The 16,580-nt window shown below is 48.3% G+C and overlaps 1 protein-coding gene and 1 pseudogene across 2 annotated transcripts; both read right to left on the bottom strand.

Moving 5' to 3' along the window:
• Nucleotides 1–5,076: 5,076 nt before the first annotated feature.
• On the bottom strand, nucleotides 5,077–7,774 carry LOC136455608 (pentatricopeptide repeat-containing protein At3g13880-like; annotated as a pseudogene).
• A 1,201-nt stretch (nucleotides 7,775–8,975) lies between these two features.
• Nucleotides 8,976–15,979, bottom strand: LOC136454115 (serine/arginine-rich splicing factor SR45-like). 2 transcript variants are annotated; one of them, XM_066454660.1, is made up of 13 exons: nucleotides 15,673–15,979; nucleotides 14,728–14,838; nucleotides 11,938–12,026; nucleotides 11,368–11,414; nucleotides 11,199–11,279; nucleotides 10,951–11,116; nucleotides 10,570–10,810; nucleotides 10,415–10,483; nucleotides 9,853–9,972; nucleotides 9,696–9,771; nucleotides 9,499–9,536; nucleotides 9,304–9,406; nucleotides 8,976–9,234 (listed from the first exon to the last, which is right to left on the bottom strand). In XM_066454660.1, exons 1-12 carry the CDS (start codon nucleotides 15,849–15,851, stop codon nucleotides 9,334–9,336), a joined length of 1,290 nt encoding a protein of 429 aa, XP_066310757.1. In that variant the 5' UTR covers nucleotides 15,852–15,979; the 3' UTR covers nucleotides 8,976–9,234; nucleotides 9,304–9,333. The 2 variants fall into 2 exon arrangements, with proteins under 2 accessions (XP_066310757.1, XP_066310756.1); XM_066454659.1 differs by having other exon boundaries at nucleotides 8,976–9,406.
• Between the last annotated feature and the right edge of the window lie 601 nt (nucleotides 15,980–16,580).

Genomic DNA, 16,580 nt, shown 5'->3' on the forward strand with positions numbered 1-16,580 from the left:
CCCTATGCTCACTGGATCACGTTCCTCATCCACAGAATAGTGCTTGATAAGCCCCCTGGTATGATGGATGAGTATACAGGTGCCACCACAGAGTTCCCAGCTTACAACCTGTCACAGAGGATCAGACACGCCACTCCTCAGGCACCTAGTCAGCCTAGCCGTCGCCCCGACGTGCTAGAGTCTGCAGCTCAGCAGGATGAGATCATCAGAGGGATTGCAGCCACTGAGGAGGAGGAGCTAGAGGCACAGCAGGAGGTGAGTGAGTACAGTGACAGCTCTAACGACGACTACCAGCCTATACCTCAGATGCCTCCACGCAGACACGATGCAGAGGCAGGTAGCTCCAGTTCTGCTCCACCTGCTCCACAGACAGACCCCGCTCTCATTGCTATTCTTGAGCGAATGCAGCAGGATCAGACACGACAGGCACAGGAGACAGCTGCCAACTTCGCACAGTTTCAGGCTCGTCAGGACGAGTTTCAGCGGCAGCAGCAGCTTCTTCAGCACCAGCAGTTACTTATGCAGCAGCAGCTCATGGGATTCATGCAGCATGTAGTGACAGCCATTGGGATCCCACTGCCACAGACTTCGCCCCAGCTTGCACAGCCGCCTACCACTTTGACGACTCCAGTAGTACAGCCCGTCGGGCTTCAGAGTCAGGGACAGCCTCCAGCTCAGTTTCCTTCACCTCCTGTACAGGTGTCCCAGTGGTTAGCCTCACCTGGTGTAGCCCCACAGTTCACTTCTTATCACATGGGTTTCTCACCAGAGCAGACTTCCTCACTATTCGTGCCTGAGTCGTCAGTCTCCAGGAGTCTTGGAGCATCATTTAGCGAGTTGACCGACATGCCTACTCCGCCTCACATGCACACTGCCGGTCCGTCTACAGCAGCTCTAGCTATCATGACTACTCAGAGGCTCCCCTCGTCTATCACCTCGTCAGATCCTACGACAGACATACTTGTAGCTTCACAGGTAGCACCAGCCCCAGCTCAGACCTAGACCGCTTCAGCGACACTTCCTGCTTCAGAGGGTCAGTCAGTTCAGAGCTCAGGGTCAGATGATGATGGCGCCCAGTTCCATCTTGCTCCACGTACTTCAGCACCCGACTCGTCCGCTGCAGCCCCGCCGTCCGACCCTTAGGTTTTGGTGTTTGACGCCAAAGGGGGAGAGGGTTTGAGTATGTAGACTTAGGGGGAGCGAGTTTTTGGGGGAGCTAGTTATCTAGTATTAGCTTATTATATACATTTGAAGTCTTTATTTGTGTGATACACTATTACTTATGCATTCGTGTGTTTACTTTCATGCATACTATTATATATATATATGTGATAGTGCTATCTACGTGATTGTGATATTTGACATGTGTGACTTCTACGTTGCTTTATCTATATGTCATATCACTTGTGTAATGCTCATTTGTTTTTGCTTCCGCGTTTATACTTCGAAGCAAATGAGCTTTGTTATTTGTACTCATGCTTAATTCATATCCTTTGAGTACATTGTGTTGGCTTGGGTCATATAAGCTTGACTAACTCTTCTGTTCTTATTGACAAAAGCTTATATGAACCAAGCCCGTCAAAAACCTCACTCCATAACATACTCGAGGTGGTATTGTCATCAATCACCAAAAAGGGGGAGATTGAAAGCATCTAGGCCCCTAGTTGGATTTCGGTGATTAATGTCAATACAAGATTACTATGACTAACGTGTGTTTTGCAGAGGCAATTAAGTTAGGTCATGGTAATGGAGATCGATTGGGCAATCGAGGTTGTCATGCCCCTACGATGGAAATCGTTTCGGTTTTCAAAGGATGGACGACAAGGTTAAGGATAACTAGTTCTAAGTGTCGATTGGAGTTGGAGAGACACTTAGAGTAGTTTAGGACTTTGTTTTTCCTTTGGCCGTACTATGAAGGGGGGTATAAACGGGTAGCTTGACCTAGTTGAGTCTAGTGAGTTAGGTGTGGTGCACACTTGTTAAAACTAGCTCTAGGTAGCTCCTATGAATGCCTAAGATCTTTTGGAGTAAACTTCATTCACATATGTTCGGAAGTTGGAAGTGAATGGAGGGTCAAACACTGACCGGACGCTGGCTCCGGTGCGACCGGACGCTGGCCGCAGGGTCCGATCAGTTCATTTGACCAAGGGGATCAAGTCTGGTGTGACCGGACGCTGGGAGGTCATGTAATCGGACGCTGAGGGTCAGCGTCCGGTCGACTCTAGTAAGGGTCCAGACTTGGGAAAGAGTGACCGGACGCGTCCGGTCAGTGTGACCGGACCCTGAGTATCCAGCGTCCGATCGTTTACAGTAAGCATCCAAGAGCGATCGGACACGTCCGGTCGGTACTGACCGGACCCTAACAGCGTCCGGTCATCACTTGAAAATTGTTCGCGGGTTGAACTGACCGGAGCGTCCGGTCATAGCGATCGGAGCGTCTGGTCGTCCCGCAGAAGCTCATAACGGTTCGTTTTTCAGGCTGGCTTATAAATAGAAACTCCACTCGTGAGTGGAGCATCTTTTGCTCATTCCAACAGCTGAGAAACACGTTTGTGAGTGCCAAGAAGAGCAAGGTCCTAGTGAGGTGTTTGTGATTTGAGAATCCAAGAGAGTAGCCTCACTAGCAAATCAAGAGTAGTAAAGTGTGCATCCATCTTCTCATTAGGCTTCGCATGGTCAAGTGAGAGTTCGTACTTGTTACTCTTGGTGATCGCCATCACCTAGACGGCTTGGTGGTGATTGGGAGTTTGGTGTTCACCCGACGGAGCTTGTGGGTGACCCAACTCAAGTTGTGAGCGGCTTTGGGTGATTCGCCGCGATGGAGTGTCGAAGAATCAACCCGTAGAGAGCACTTAATCCTTGCGCGGATCAAGGGGGAGCTACACCCTTGTGCGGGTGCTCCAACGAGGACTAGTGGAGAGTGGCGACTCTCCGATACCTCGGCAAAACATCGCTGCGTTCTTTTCTCTCTCTACTTACTTTGAGCACTTACTTTGAGTATTTACTTTGAGCAATTCAATACTTGTTTTACATCCATAGAATTGCTTGCTAGAGTAAGTTTGGAACATAGGTTGCGAGGTTGTTGTGCATTAGTTTGATATAAACACTTTTCTAGGCACAAGGGGTTAATTGGGCTATCCGTGGGATTTGATTATTGCAAGAGAATTTAGAATTAGCCCAATTCACCCCCCCCTCTTGGGCATCTTGATCCTTTCACCGAGCACTGCAGGAGTTGTGATGAGATGTCTAAGAGAAGTTTCGAGCACTGCATTCGGGGTGCCAAGCACTCCAGGTGTTGTGCCGAGCACTGCGGCGGAACAGGGAACTCCATCAACGCTGATCGAGTTCGCCTCATCTCTAAGTGACATCACTAAGTTCGTGGATGCCTTCTACGACGGTGAGGAGGTGTGGTTCCGCAGGCTGGACGACCTCGTCGATAGCACAGGACCCTCTGGCCTGGTTGGTCGGCTGCTCAATGACCCTGAGCTGCTGCTCATCAGTGTAGAGGAACCACCCACGTTAGCGCTGGCCAATCGCGATGCAAATTGGCGATGGGCGATGCTGGAGGAGATGAAGTCGATCGAGAAAAATAAGACTTGGGAGCTCATCGATCCACCTCTAGGATGTCGTCCGATCGGTTTGAAGTGGGTGTACAAGGTCAAATAGGACGAGTATGGCGCCATTATCAAGCACAAGGCACGCCTCGTCGCCTGAGGCTTTGTCCAGCGCGAGGGCATCGACTTCGAGGAAGTCTTTACGCCGGTAGCGCGCATGGAGTCTGTCCGACTGCTATTGGCTTTGGCAGTAGCAAAGGACTGGCGCGTCCATCATCTGGACGTAAAATCGGCCTTCCTCAACGGTGAGCTAGCGAAGACGGTCTTCGTCAGGCAACCTCCGGGTTTCACCGTCAAGGGAGCGGAGCACAGGATGCTTCGACTGCGCAAGGCACTCTACAGGCTGCGGTAGGCCCCGAGAGCGTGGAACGCCAAGCTTGACGCTATGCTGGGCGAGCTTGGGTTCACACAATGCGTAACCGAGCACGCGTTCTATATGCGGCGACAGGGGAAGAAGGAGGAGCTTATCGTCGGCGTGTATATGGACAACTTGATCGTCATCGACGCGCATGCGGAGTACATCAACAGCTTCAAGTGCGAGATGGTAGCTCATTTTTGAATGAGCGATCTCGGTGCGCTCTCCTACTACCTTGGCATCGAGGTGAGACAGAGGAAGGAGGCACTCACACTCGGGCAGAGCGCGTACGCCTCCAAGCTGTTGGAGCGGAGCGGCATGGCTGAGTGCAAGCCATGCGTGACTCCGATGGAGGAGCGGCTGAAGCTGACGAAGGCCAGTACTGTGGCGAAGGTCGATGCAACACTCTACCGGAGTATCGTCGACGGTCTGCGCTACCTAGTCCACACCAGGCTGGACATCGTGTTCGTCGTGTGCTACGTCAGTCGCTTCATGGAGGATTCTCGAGAGGATCACTGGGCTACAGTGAAATGGCTACTGCGCTACGTCAAGAGGACGGTGGATCATGGGATCGTTTTCCCCAAGACCGACGGAAGTAGGCTGCAGCTCACTGTGTTCAGCGATGCAGACATGGCGGGGGACATCGACGGATGGTGGAGCACTTCTGGTGTGCTCGTCTTCCTCGTGTCTGCTCCAATTTCATGGCTGTTCCTGAAACAGGATGTGGTGGTGCTATCTACGTGCGAGGCAGAGTACGTAGCGGCGGCCACAGCGACGTGCCAAGTTGTATGGCTGCACCGGCTGCTGGGCGAGCTGACCGGTGTGGAAGCTCACCCACCAGCACTGATGGTGGACAACCAGCCCGTCATCGTCCTCGCAAAGAATCTGGTTCTGCACGACCAGAGCAAGCACATCGACGTGAAGTTCTACTTCCTCAGGGACTGTGTCGATGGATGACAGATCGTCATCGAGTTTGTCGAAACTGGTTGGCAGCTCGCGGACGTCCTCACCAAGCCACTCGGCCGTCTTTGACTCACGGAGCTGAAGAAGATGATCGGCATGGAGGAGGTTATGGGATAGCAACAGGATTATGAGAAGAATTATTAAATAATCTGCTACTTCCCTAGTTGTGTATATTGCATCTGACTCTGTGCTAGTGCTAGTATTATCAGTGCTCGCCAACTTTTCTATCTTGGAAAGCATCTCTGCCAGTTTTTTTTGTATATTGCATTGCTCTCTGGATGGGACTTGTCTCCGGCAACGAAAGAGTGAACCCCAGACCTAAGTTCAATCCAACTAAGACCAGGCTCTTTCTTCACGCCTCTCTCTTTCATCAGGTCTCGAGTTTTTGAAGCTAAGGACAGCTCACCAGCATCTAAATACATGTTGTAAAGAATTACATATGATGCTGAGGAAGTGGGTCCCAGATCCATTATCTGATCCGCCACAAGTTGGCCTCTCTCCATGTCTCCATGGATACGACATGAGGCCAGCAAAGACCGCCAAACCACAGCGTCATCATGGAAAGCTGAATCCCTTATAAATGCCTCGGCATCAGCTAGCCTCCCAGCTCGTCCAAGAAGATCAACAACACAAGTACAATGCTTTATGGTTGGGCTCAATCCATGTTCATTATTCATAATTTCATAATACCTGCATAAGATCATCAAATGAGGACGTATGAGGCATGTATTGTATAGCAAAGAAAGTTGCACTGGAAATTGATTGAATGTTCTGACCTGGAAGAAATGGCAAAGGCTTACCTGAGTCCCTCATCAACCAATCCTCCATGACTACATGCAGTAAGGACGCTGAGAAAAGTAATATCATTAGGTGCCACCTTTGCGTCCACCATTTCATTGAAAATGCGTAAAGCATCCCTTGCACAACCATGCTGTGCATGGCTTGATATCACTGCAGACCAGGAGACAACATCACGTGATTCCATTTCCTGAAACCTCTGAGTCGCAGCATCAACATCCCCTGACCTAGCACACATATGTATGAAGGAATTCCCCATGGCAGTGAACCGGTTAAAACCATATTTTATGGCAAGACACTGGATCTGCTCACCGGTCCTTGCAACAGCTAAACTGGCACATGCATTCATCACGCTCGACATCATGAAAAGATCGCCTGTTCGGTTGGCTGGTTTGTATCGTTGCTGGTTCGTGAAGAAGTACTGCTGGCTGGTTTGTGTGAGAGAAAAATACCGTTCCGGCTGGAAATTTACGATCATTTACGACAAGCCACAGTCAAACGAACAGGCTGGAACTGTAGAAGAACCAAACGAACAGGCTGGAACCTTCTCAAAAAGCCATAACGTATTGACTCTTGGAACAATCTCAGTGCCTTCTCAAAAAGCTCATTCTGAACACACCCAGAAATCATTGACGTCCAGGTGACAATGTCTTGCTTAGGCAGAGATCTGAAACACCTGTATCCATCTTCCATGCAACCAGAATCAGAGTACAAGTCAATGGGTGTGCTCCCAGTATAGTCATCGTCTTGGAAACTGTGTTTGAGTACTTGACCATGTATCTGTTTCCCAAATCCAAATTCACCAGCCAAGTTACACGCACGTAGAATACTTGAGAATGTGAACTCAGAAGGTTGCATCCCTCGGCTCTGCAGCTCTGAATACAGACTTAAAGCTTCTCTAGTGACTTCCTTACCAACAGAGGCTTCATCACGACAGAATCCTGCAATCATCGCATTGAAAACAATCACATTTGGGTCTGGCACCGACTTGAAAAGCGCAACAGCATTTGTCAAGGCGCCTCTCTTAGCGTACACGTCGATCATTGTGCTCGCAAGAAACAGGTCGGCGTCCAGTCCAGCCTTCACCACGCATCCATGAACTGCCTCTGCAATGTGCCCTCCGACATCACCGCCAGAAGCACAGCACTTGTTGATGCTCCCAAGCGCGAACGAGTTCCACCCCACGCCATGCCGGCACATCAGAGAGAACACCTTCAGTATCTCCTCACGTGCGCCGGCGCGGACGTACCCGGACAGCAGCGAGTTCCACGACACGTCGTCATGCTCATCGGCGGCATCAAACACGCGCCTGGCCTCGCCCATCTCGCCGCACCCGGCGTACATGCTGGCGAGCGAGTTGGACAGGAACACCCCGTTGCCGAGACCGTCCAGGACGGCCATCGCGTGCACGGCCTTCCCGGTCCTCACGTCGAGCGCCCGCGAGCACGCGGCGAGCGCGGCGGCGTACGTGAACCGGTCGACCCTGAACCCCGCGGCGGCCCGCGCCCGCGCGAACGTCGCCAGGGAGCGGCCCGGGAGGCCCGCACGGGTGTAGGCGGCGATGAGGAGGTTGTAGGAGACGGCGTTGCGGCGGGGCATTTCGTCAGGCGGGCGGCGTGGAGGGGCGCCCCGAGGCGGCAGTAGGCAGCGAGAAGGAAGTTGCGGAGGAAGAGAGAGGCGGTCGGGTGGGCGCGCGCGATGTGGGCGTGCACGGCTGCGACGTGCGGCAGCGCCGCGCAGGAGCGGAGCAGGTCGAGGTAGAAGGCCTCCATGATTGGAAGCCACAGCGGCGAGTAAACCGATCGTAATCTACATCAGCAAGGACACAAAGAACCAGATGTCCCGGCCGCCGCCGCCGCCCCTCGGCCCCTCCCAGCCTCCCGCGCGGGCCAGCCCCCGGCCCCGGCCTCGGTGTCGCACAAACAACCAGATGTCCAGAGTGCGGAGCCACCGACAGGCCGTGAGAGCGACCGAGCGCCTCGGCCCGCCGGCCGCCGGGGATTGCTCAAGAACGGAGGGAAGCGAACGGCGGCGGCGGCGGCATGTCGGCAGGGGAGAGGCGGGAGACGCTTGAACTGGCATTTGGGTGAGATGGGTACCCGTTGGATCAAAAACTTGCGGTTATGATCGAGTCAGTAGGGAAACTTTCCCTCCGTACATCATCTGAGTGCCCTGTCGGCGCACCAGATGCCTACTGGACTATCGACTTTCCATGGGCCGACTGGCCTCTCGGCCCTCCACCTAATGACCAGGCTGCTCTATGTCGAATTTTTGTACAACAGCTTCTATATTTACAATTAATCATTAAAAAAAATAATATTTAAAAAAACAGCTATAGGAACGGTTGATTGGCCCTGGCCATACAGAGAGACACCTGACCCCTCTCAGAATAGACAATCCGTCAGTTCCTCATGTCCCTCACCATGTGTATATAAACAGCAGAGATCAATGAGAAGTTTCTAGTTCTTACATTCTATTCTTCCATTTAATAGTCTTAACACGTTACTGTTAATGCTGCCACTCACTCGGAAGGGAGAAAACTTACATTTCTTCCGTTTACATTATTCAGGCCCCTTTAGGAACGCAGGATTTTCAAAACACTGGATTAGAGTTGCGTGTCACTTGCAATTCTACATAAATTGAAAACACATGAAATTCTCTAATGGAGCATTTTGATACAACACAAGAGAAACACTGGAATTAGAAGAGAGACACAAAGAAAAGTTTTGAAGTTAGACCGTTCTTCCAAAATTCCTATAGACCGAGCCATTCTATAGGAATTTTGTAGGATTTTAGGGGGGCCAATCCTTTGTTCCAAAGGTCAATATAGAAAATTTTCCTATAGGTCTAGAATTCTACAAAATTCCTCCATGAATCCTTTGTTCCAAAAGGGCCAAGTTTTAACACAAAACACACTCGTGTCCGCCCCAAAATAAACAAAGCACCTCGAAATCGTATGCGATACGCTACTATCTGTGAGACTGTTGTGTCTGGGCAACAGGCAGAGTGGGGAATGGCGAAATGACCCTTCCCTTTTTTCAGATTAAAAAACGAACTGGATATTGTTTACTTTACTGCACGGGTAAGCTGTGCGTGCGCCTGCGTCTCAACTACAGCGCTATAGTCGTATGTCACACTTTCACAAGTGTGACGTGCATATACAAATTACACGCATCAATTGGTTGATCAATGCAATCATACAATGGCAATGTTGAGAAACTCTTTCCAACAAAATAGATGAAAACTTTCGACACATTAAACGAAAGATCCAATAAACACTACAGACACCAATTAGCACAATGGTTTACCACATAAATTTTTAGATCCAGACTCCTGTGCGGAAACAAGTTCAGAACTTCAAAATACTTCAGTACAATCAAGTACATAAGCCAACATAGCAGATAACTTTGTCTCGGGTACAAATCACAAGCCAGAGTCCACCGGGCATGTTAAGTAGATCCATTAGAAGCATTGCCGTAGGGTTATCTTCTCCTCGAACCAACACTTGAGCTCACAGCAAGTCACAATCACAGGCAGACGATACACATAGAGTCAAGGGATAAAAGGCTTTACCTGCCGGATACACAATGCCACGGGTTCCTTCTACCTGCCACGTCTAGGGGAAGGTGAACTGCTGCTTCGGCTGTCACTAGATATGCTTCTTCCTCTAGGAGGCCTGCAAGCAGAGATATTTTCAGTTATGGAATACTCTTGGCATATGCAAAAACACCAGAAAAACTAACATTACAAAACAAATAGATATGTTACCTTCTAGGGCTGCGGCTCCTTGATACCCTTCTTGGACCCTATACAAGAAACACATTTAAGCACTTAGTCAATGTTACAATGCATGACCAGCAACAGAGGAAAAAAAAACAGCACAATGCATGACCAGCAACAGAGGCAAAAAAACAGCATTACTTTGTGTTTGATACTACAAATACCATATCAGTTGTAGCACTCACCTTTCTTGGCGGTGGAGTAGGTGATCGAGAATATGATGAGTCTGACCTACCACGCCTCAACGGAGGCCCTCGTCCCCTGCATTATACAAGACAATCAGAATTGTCAGGGTGCAAAAGAGGAACAGCATCAGCTAGTAGATTTCGGAAGATCCACTACCTTCTTGGAGAAATTGATCTGGAGCGGGAGCGAAAGGGTCGGCGAGGAGGAGAGCGACTATAGCGACGTGGAGGTGGTGGCCTTCTTGGTGGGCTCCTCAACCGCCTTGGAGGTGGCGAGCTAGAGGGGGGGAAAGAAGGAATGAGCACAGCAGTTAAGCAAGCAGAATAAGGTGGAGGACTAAAAAAATCGACAGAACTTTAATACGAACCCAAGACATGAAAAATAAAAGGGGCAAAACAAGTGTCCAAATACTAGAAGTGTAATGAGTACAGAGCTTAGAAACCAATCACAGGATCATGCCTAGAACAGCAATTAATTATAAACATGGGATACATATATCTAATCCACTTGTATTATCTAAAAAAGGTACATCTCATCCACAGCTATGAAATATAAAATAGAGAATACTTGATACATTTAGCAGGGATAGGCACATAGTCCACAGCTATGAAATATAAAATGGAGAATACTACATAGTTTTAGCACATCAGGGAAGTGCACCTTTGTATTAAAGGGCATTGCACAAAACTGGTAAATAGAGAAGCTCAAAGAAACTCACCGCCGCCTAAGAGGCCCAGGGGAGCGCCTGCGTGGTGATGGGCTGCCACGTCCCCTCCTAGGTGAAGGACTGTGGTTGAGAAAATAGCATTAGCAATTCCAGTGATCCATTCACAGATCTTATAGAATTATAGAAGTTATTTAAGCACTGATTACCGCATCGGTGACCTATGCCTCCTAGGTGGTGGAGAAGGAGAACGCCTTCTAACTGGAGATAGTGGTCTCCTGCGAGGAGGTGTGTCACCACGCCTGACAGGAGAAGGATCTGGTCGGCGACGAATAGGCGGAGAATCAGGACGACGCCTAGGTGATGGGTCAGGTGGACGCCTGGGTGATTCAGCCCTTCGATTTGGAGATCGTTTCCGTGGAGGCGAAGCTGGCTTCCTTTGTGGAGATGCTGCAGACAAGTATGTAAACAATTAAGTCATCATGAGCTGAACATGCACCTTCAGGGGGGGAGTTCCTTGATACGAGCAGAAGTAACAAGCAAAGAATAAGGAATAGTGATTATATAGTTCCAAAGCTTCAGAAGCTTACATTCCCTAGGACGCTGCTGGGCATCCTTTTCAGCACTGCTAACACCTTTTTCAATCTGGGGAGCATCTCTTTTTGGAGGAGGGGGCGGAGCTTTCATAGGTGATGCAGCCCTTTGGCGTGGTTGAAGAGTGAATCTCAACTTAACAACATTTCCATCAATTTGACCCTGGACAGATTTTTAGAAGAACTTGTTGGTCATTTGCTTTTCAACAAAAAAAGACAGAATAAGCATAGGGTAGAATGCATACACCATCCATGTAAAGAAGAGCCTTCTCAGCATCAGCTCTCTTCTTGAATTCAATATATCCATAGCCACGAGGAAGGTTAACCTAAGAAAACAAATAGTAGGTGTTAAGGAGAGCACAAGGCACAGATCCCAGAATAATAAGAGAATAAGAGAGCAACACATTCACTTACCATTCGGTCCATTGATAGCTCCACATTCACAACTTCGCCGAAGTTTCCTGAAAATACAGATAATTAGTCGAATATAGTGTTTGGATTCATTTGGCAACATGACGACTTTTCAAAAGCACTTGTTTATTTCTAATTTATAAGAGTTTGTTAAATGCACATTATGTCAGGAACAACAGTAAAATCCTACTAGAATCAGCAAGCCTTTTTGACCGATTACTATAGAAGCAGGATCATCCCCACTGCATGAGCCTACCAGTGGGAAGATCAGTGTGTTTAACCAACCTAACATGTGTACATCAAGGAACACATGATTGTTGGAGATAGATACAAATATATATATTGGCTCCAACCATAATGTAGACTGTAGAAATTTGAATACTAAAAATGCATATTATCAGCATTTTCCCTAAACGCTAAGAGGTCACTCAAGTGACAATCACACAAGGCATATTCACGTTAATGCAAATATAATTTCACTATCTTGGGTCTCTTCACTGTGACTACAATCATTACAATAGACTTCCGAGTTCTAACAGAATAAAGTGCATGAAAATATAAACACAAGCTCACCAAATATCTCTTTCAAGTGAGCCTCACTAACATTCCTTGATAAGTGATCAATGCAGAGAACAGCCGACTCGGCAGGAGGTGACGCTTTCCTGAAACCAATAACCATTTCTTCAATAATTTAGGGCTCAAGAGTTACATGTAGAGGTAGATATGAAAACAGGGAACACAAAACCATGCAAAGTTCCTGGGGAAACAGATGAAATCTACAGATTTAACAGTAAAAGCCCAACAGCATGTTATGCACATGATAGAAACTTGAGGCTTTTCCCTTTGTACCATTAAAAAAGATGGCCCTTTCCTACAGGCCACTAAAAAGTTCGGACTTACCTGGGTGCCATGACACTTTATTTCTTTGCCCCCCAAGCCATTCCGTCCATTTTCGCTGGTAACAGTGTGTAACTGGGAGGAGAAAAGACCGAAGTGCCCTCAGTCTAGGAGGATGAGTAAAATTACCGTTTGCCCTGTGTGCCACTCCCTGACCAGCCCTTTTTTTCCGGCCCGGGGGCTACCTGCTGGCCATCCATCATCCGCGGAGCCGATTCCGTGGCGTCCAGCCGAGCAGGGCGATGCGACTACGCGAGAAAACAGTGAGTGGCCCCTCTCATCATTCACGCGACGACCAAACATGAATACGAATGACCAGACCAACAGCAACAGGAGTGCACACTACTTCACTCAAAACTCTACACGTACTCCTCCGCCGTGCCCTTTCTTTGCCTTTCCTGATATCCGGCGCAGCATCTCGTTCGAACGCTAGCTTCAGCAGAAAGGACTTGCTCAGAAAAAGAATGCTTGCTACGACGTATGCCAAGATTCCAAGCATAAAAAGCGCAGGATTCCTCCTGAACTTGCTACACGTCGCTCATTTGCGGGGTATAGGTTTACTGCAATGCTACTACTCCTACTCCTCCAGCGGTAGTCGTTGGGCAAGCATTGGTTTTTGGCTGCGATGATGGCACGCAACGCGTTAATTTGGTGCAGTAATTAGGATTAATCGATTACCCTACCGTTCAGTTTTGTCCCATCCAATAAGTTCCAGATCCAAAAGGAAAGCTTCCCGACCTGAGCAGCCTCATCTCAAGTCGATGTAACAAGCAACGGCAACATGTAATTCTAGTATAGTACTATGTTTTAGTATATTATATCTTTAAACAGTTATAGATAAAAAACTTAAATTATGAAATATATTTTTATAATAGATTAATTTGGAGTTATAAATATGAATATGATTCACTAAAATTTTGATTTATTTGGCACGCTACCCAGAAGGAGTACCATCACCACACCACCAGCGACGCGAAACGAAAAGCTGTGATTTGGACTCACGCCGCCGAGCAAGCAGCGGTGCCCGACCTGTCGTGCGTGTCCATAAGCGAAACAGCGGTGCTATATGTGTAGGCATGCCGTACGCACAGCACTGGCAGACTATCTAGTGACTCCTACTGTACCTCACGCGTGAACGCCTGGCTGATGGATCGATCATGCAACAGTCAACAACAGCAAAAAATGCAACGTTTTTCTGGACGGAGGGAGTAGACAGCCAGCCTGTGTGTTGCGTTGCATTGCATTGTGTGGCCCTTCCAAGTCCCGACATCAGTACTTGCAACTCTGACACGACGCAGCAGGAGCCACTTGTGACATAGTACGGCCTGCAGCTGCCGCGTGACCCAGCACGAATTCGAGATGGCAGTGAGGAGCATGGAGCGAGAGCGCTGCAATTTGAGACTGACTCTGCCGGACATGGGATCAGTGGTTGTATAGATCGCAGCCATTCAGCCTCGCTGGCCACTTTGCGATCTGCGCCTCCACTTCCTGTGTGCCGCCGGGTCCGTGACTCACCGAACGGAACCTGCCAACCAATCAAACACACAGGAACACTGGAACAGGATGGCAGAGCTGCCTGCAAGGACAAAAAACAGTGGCATTCCGTTCCATTCCCGTGGCTGCACCTGCACGTCCAACAAGTGCCCGACCTGTCTGTCAGTCAACCCGTGGCGGATCACACTTCTCTCTGCCTCCACTTCCTGTACGTGCCAAAAGCCACGGCACCAGCCGACCGTTGCACCCAAAAATTCGGCAGTTCGGACGATGATGAAGCGTCCGATCACTCCGGCCACCAATCCACCAGAGTCCAGACCAGCACCAGGCAAACTAGCTGCCTGATTCGCTCCGCGGATGATGGATGGCCAGCAGGTAGCCCCCGGGCCGGAACAAAAAGGGCTGGTCAGGGAGTGGCACATGGCAAACGGCAATTTTACTCATCCTCCTAGACTGAGGGCACTTCGGTCTTTTCTCCTCCCAGTTACACACCGTTGCCAGCGAAAATGGACGGAATGGCTCGAGGGGCAAAAAAATAAAGTGTCATGGCATCTAGGTAAGTCCGAACTTTTTAGTGGCCTGTAGGAAAGGGCCATCTTTTTTAATGGTACACAGGAAAAAGCCTCTAGAAACTTCCCCAGAAAAATATAGGGCAAAAGAAGTCGATGGAGTTATGAACAGTAAGCAGCAACATCACAGCCACAAAGAAATTTATCAGATGCTGCTATGACATTTTCTTAGTAACATGTGGAGCTGTAGCATCCAATATAATAAGAATTGAAGATCCTTTGTATCATTAGCCCATATACAGCATCCTATTTGACAAACTACAATTACTTCATATATATACAAGACCAAAAATGATAGTCAAGTAACAAGTGAAACAGCACGCTATAAATATATATAATTATCAATAAACATAGCCAGAGAATTAAAGTAACATATGCAGTTTATATGCAAACTTGTATATACCTAGGGGGTGAAGCCTTTTTAGGTGGTGGTGATGGCGAACGGACTTTCTTTGAGGGTGAGCCCTTTTTGGGGGGCAGCGAAGGTGATCGGCCTTTTCGTGCTCCAGGCGAACTGGGCAGACAACAGTATCCAGAAGTAGCACCCAAGATAAAGAGAACCAGCATAAGAAACATTACAGTTCATGAGAAAAATACCAAACAACCATGTTCAAGCAGAATGCACGTCGTGTAACTACATGACTTCATATATGAGAAGACTTTAAATTAAATTGCCATGAGCCCATGACAGCAATAAAAACATGTTAACAGGGCGAAGCAAAAGCATGAGGCATGATGGATTCATCAATCAATAAAATGATGTCAAGAAATTGATTTGGGTACCAAATGCTGGTCAGTGCAGGCAGCTGCTATTACAGAAAATGCAAAAAGCACAGCTAAATAATAAGCCTACAGCAGGGAGTTGGAACCAATCAAAGGTGTCCATCTGAATTCTGAATGCAGGGTCACACAATTAACTTATGTTTCCAGTCTATCACGAGCATGATTGAAAAACCGAATTCAGCATTAGAAAACTGTTACCAAACTCTGGTTCTGTTCAATGCTGAATGACAGCATCCATACGTTGAGTGCCACAAGGACAAACTGTAATTGTATTCAACAGAAGTAGTCTGAACACGCAAGCCACGCCTGAAGTGTAAAATTATCTGAATCAAGCAGCCTCGTACTAAATACTCTAGTCCTCAAGGTTTATGATGAAGTTACTGAAGGCACTAGGGTTTAACGAAGCGACTCTCAAATAAGTATAAACGTTGAAACGGGGGATAACTCGCTACCCGGACGAACAAACAGCACACACACCCAAAAACAAACTCCGAACAAATGCAACAAAACCTAATAAATTAGCCTAGAAAACAGTGGATCTATAGGGTGTAGGGTCGAGCCTCACCTGCGCTTAGCCGGAGGAGGGGAGCGGCTCCGGGACTGGGAGGACGACGACGAGACGGAGCGGGAGCGCGACCGGGAACGGGACGAGACGGAGCCGGAGGAGACGGAGTGGGACGGCGAGCGGGAGGAAGAGCCCGAGGAGGAGCGAGACGCGGAGCGGCCGCGCCGAGGTTTCGCCATCGTCCCCGGCGGCGGCAGTGGCGGCGGCCGGGCGAGCGTCGGCGACCCTGCGGTGCTGGGCTAGGGTTTTGAGCGGGTTGGGAGAAGGAACAGATTGGGAGTCTATGGTTCCATCCCAGACTCCAGTTCAACCCACCCGTGTCGGGGTGAAAAGATCCCCTGCTGCTGTCCATGTCCACTCCTGTTTTTCGGCCCAACGGGCCCAATAGACGCCTCCGCAAAGATCTAAGCCCTGTTTCGCATAGCAGAATCCGTGGGAATTGATTCTATTGTTGAAAATGATTTTTTTATATTAGAATATAAACTATTTAACCCCTCAAAAAATAGAATAAACTATTTTCATAAAGTAATTATATGCATGGAGTGAGTAAGGAGAAGCCATTTTTTAGCTCCTATAGTCTGTTGATTCATTTCGGAAAATCACTTTACAAAATCAACGTAGAATCATTTGTTAGAAAAAAAAAATATTTAGCAGAACTCCTGGATCCAACTTCGAGCATCTATATCCCTTCATAAATGTTAGGAATAGAGATTTTGATGAAAAACTACCCTCCAACAGCTTCTTCTATTCTGGATTTTTCACTAGTAAAAAATAGAAGACAAGAATGACTCTATAGAGTGCGCATGAGATATAGAAAAACTATTGGAGAGTGAAAAAATATAGAAAACGAATTTTATGAAAATAGCTCTCTACATAATAATTTAGAGAGCGAGATTTAGAAAGGCTCT

The sequence above is a fragment of the Miscanthus floridulus genome, chromosome 5 (genome assembly GCF_019320115.1).
Source record: "Miscanthus floridulus cultivar M001 chromosome 5, ASM1932011v1, whole genome shotgun sequence".
NCBI classification, from domain to species: Eukaryota; Viridiplantae; Streptophyta; class Magnoliopsida; order Poales; family Poaceae; genus Miscanthus; species Miscanthus floridulus.

What these genes read in the sequence shown, in the direction of transcription:
- LOC136454115 (XM_066454660.1), bottom strand. Translation starts at nt 15,851, where the DNA reads ATGGCGAAACCTCGGCGCGGCCGCTCCGCGTCTCGCTCCTCCTCGGGC. An exon ending in CCTCCTCCGGCTAAGCGCAG is followed by an intron (nt 14,839 to 15,672) that starts GTGAGGCTCGAC and finishes TTGTCTGCCCAG; the next exon opens with TTCGCCTGGAGCACGAAAAG. An exon ending in AGATCAATTTCTCCAAGAAG is followed by an intron (nt 9,772 to 9,852) that starts GTAGTGGATCTT and finishes TGTATAATGCAG; the next exon opens with GGGACGAGGGCCTCCGTTGA.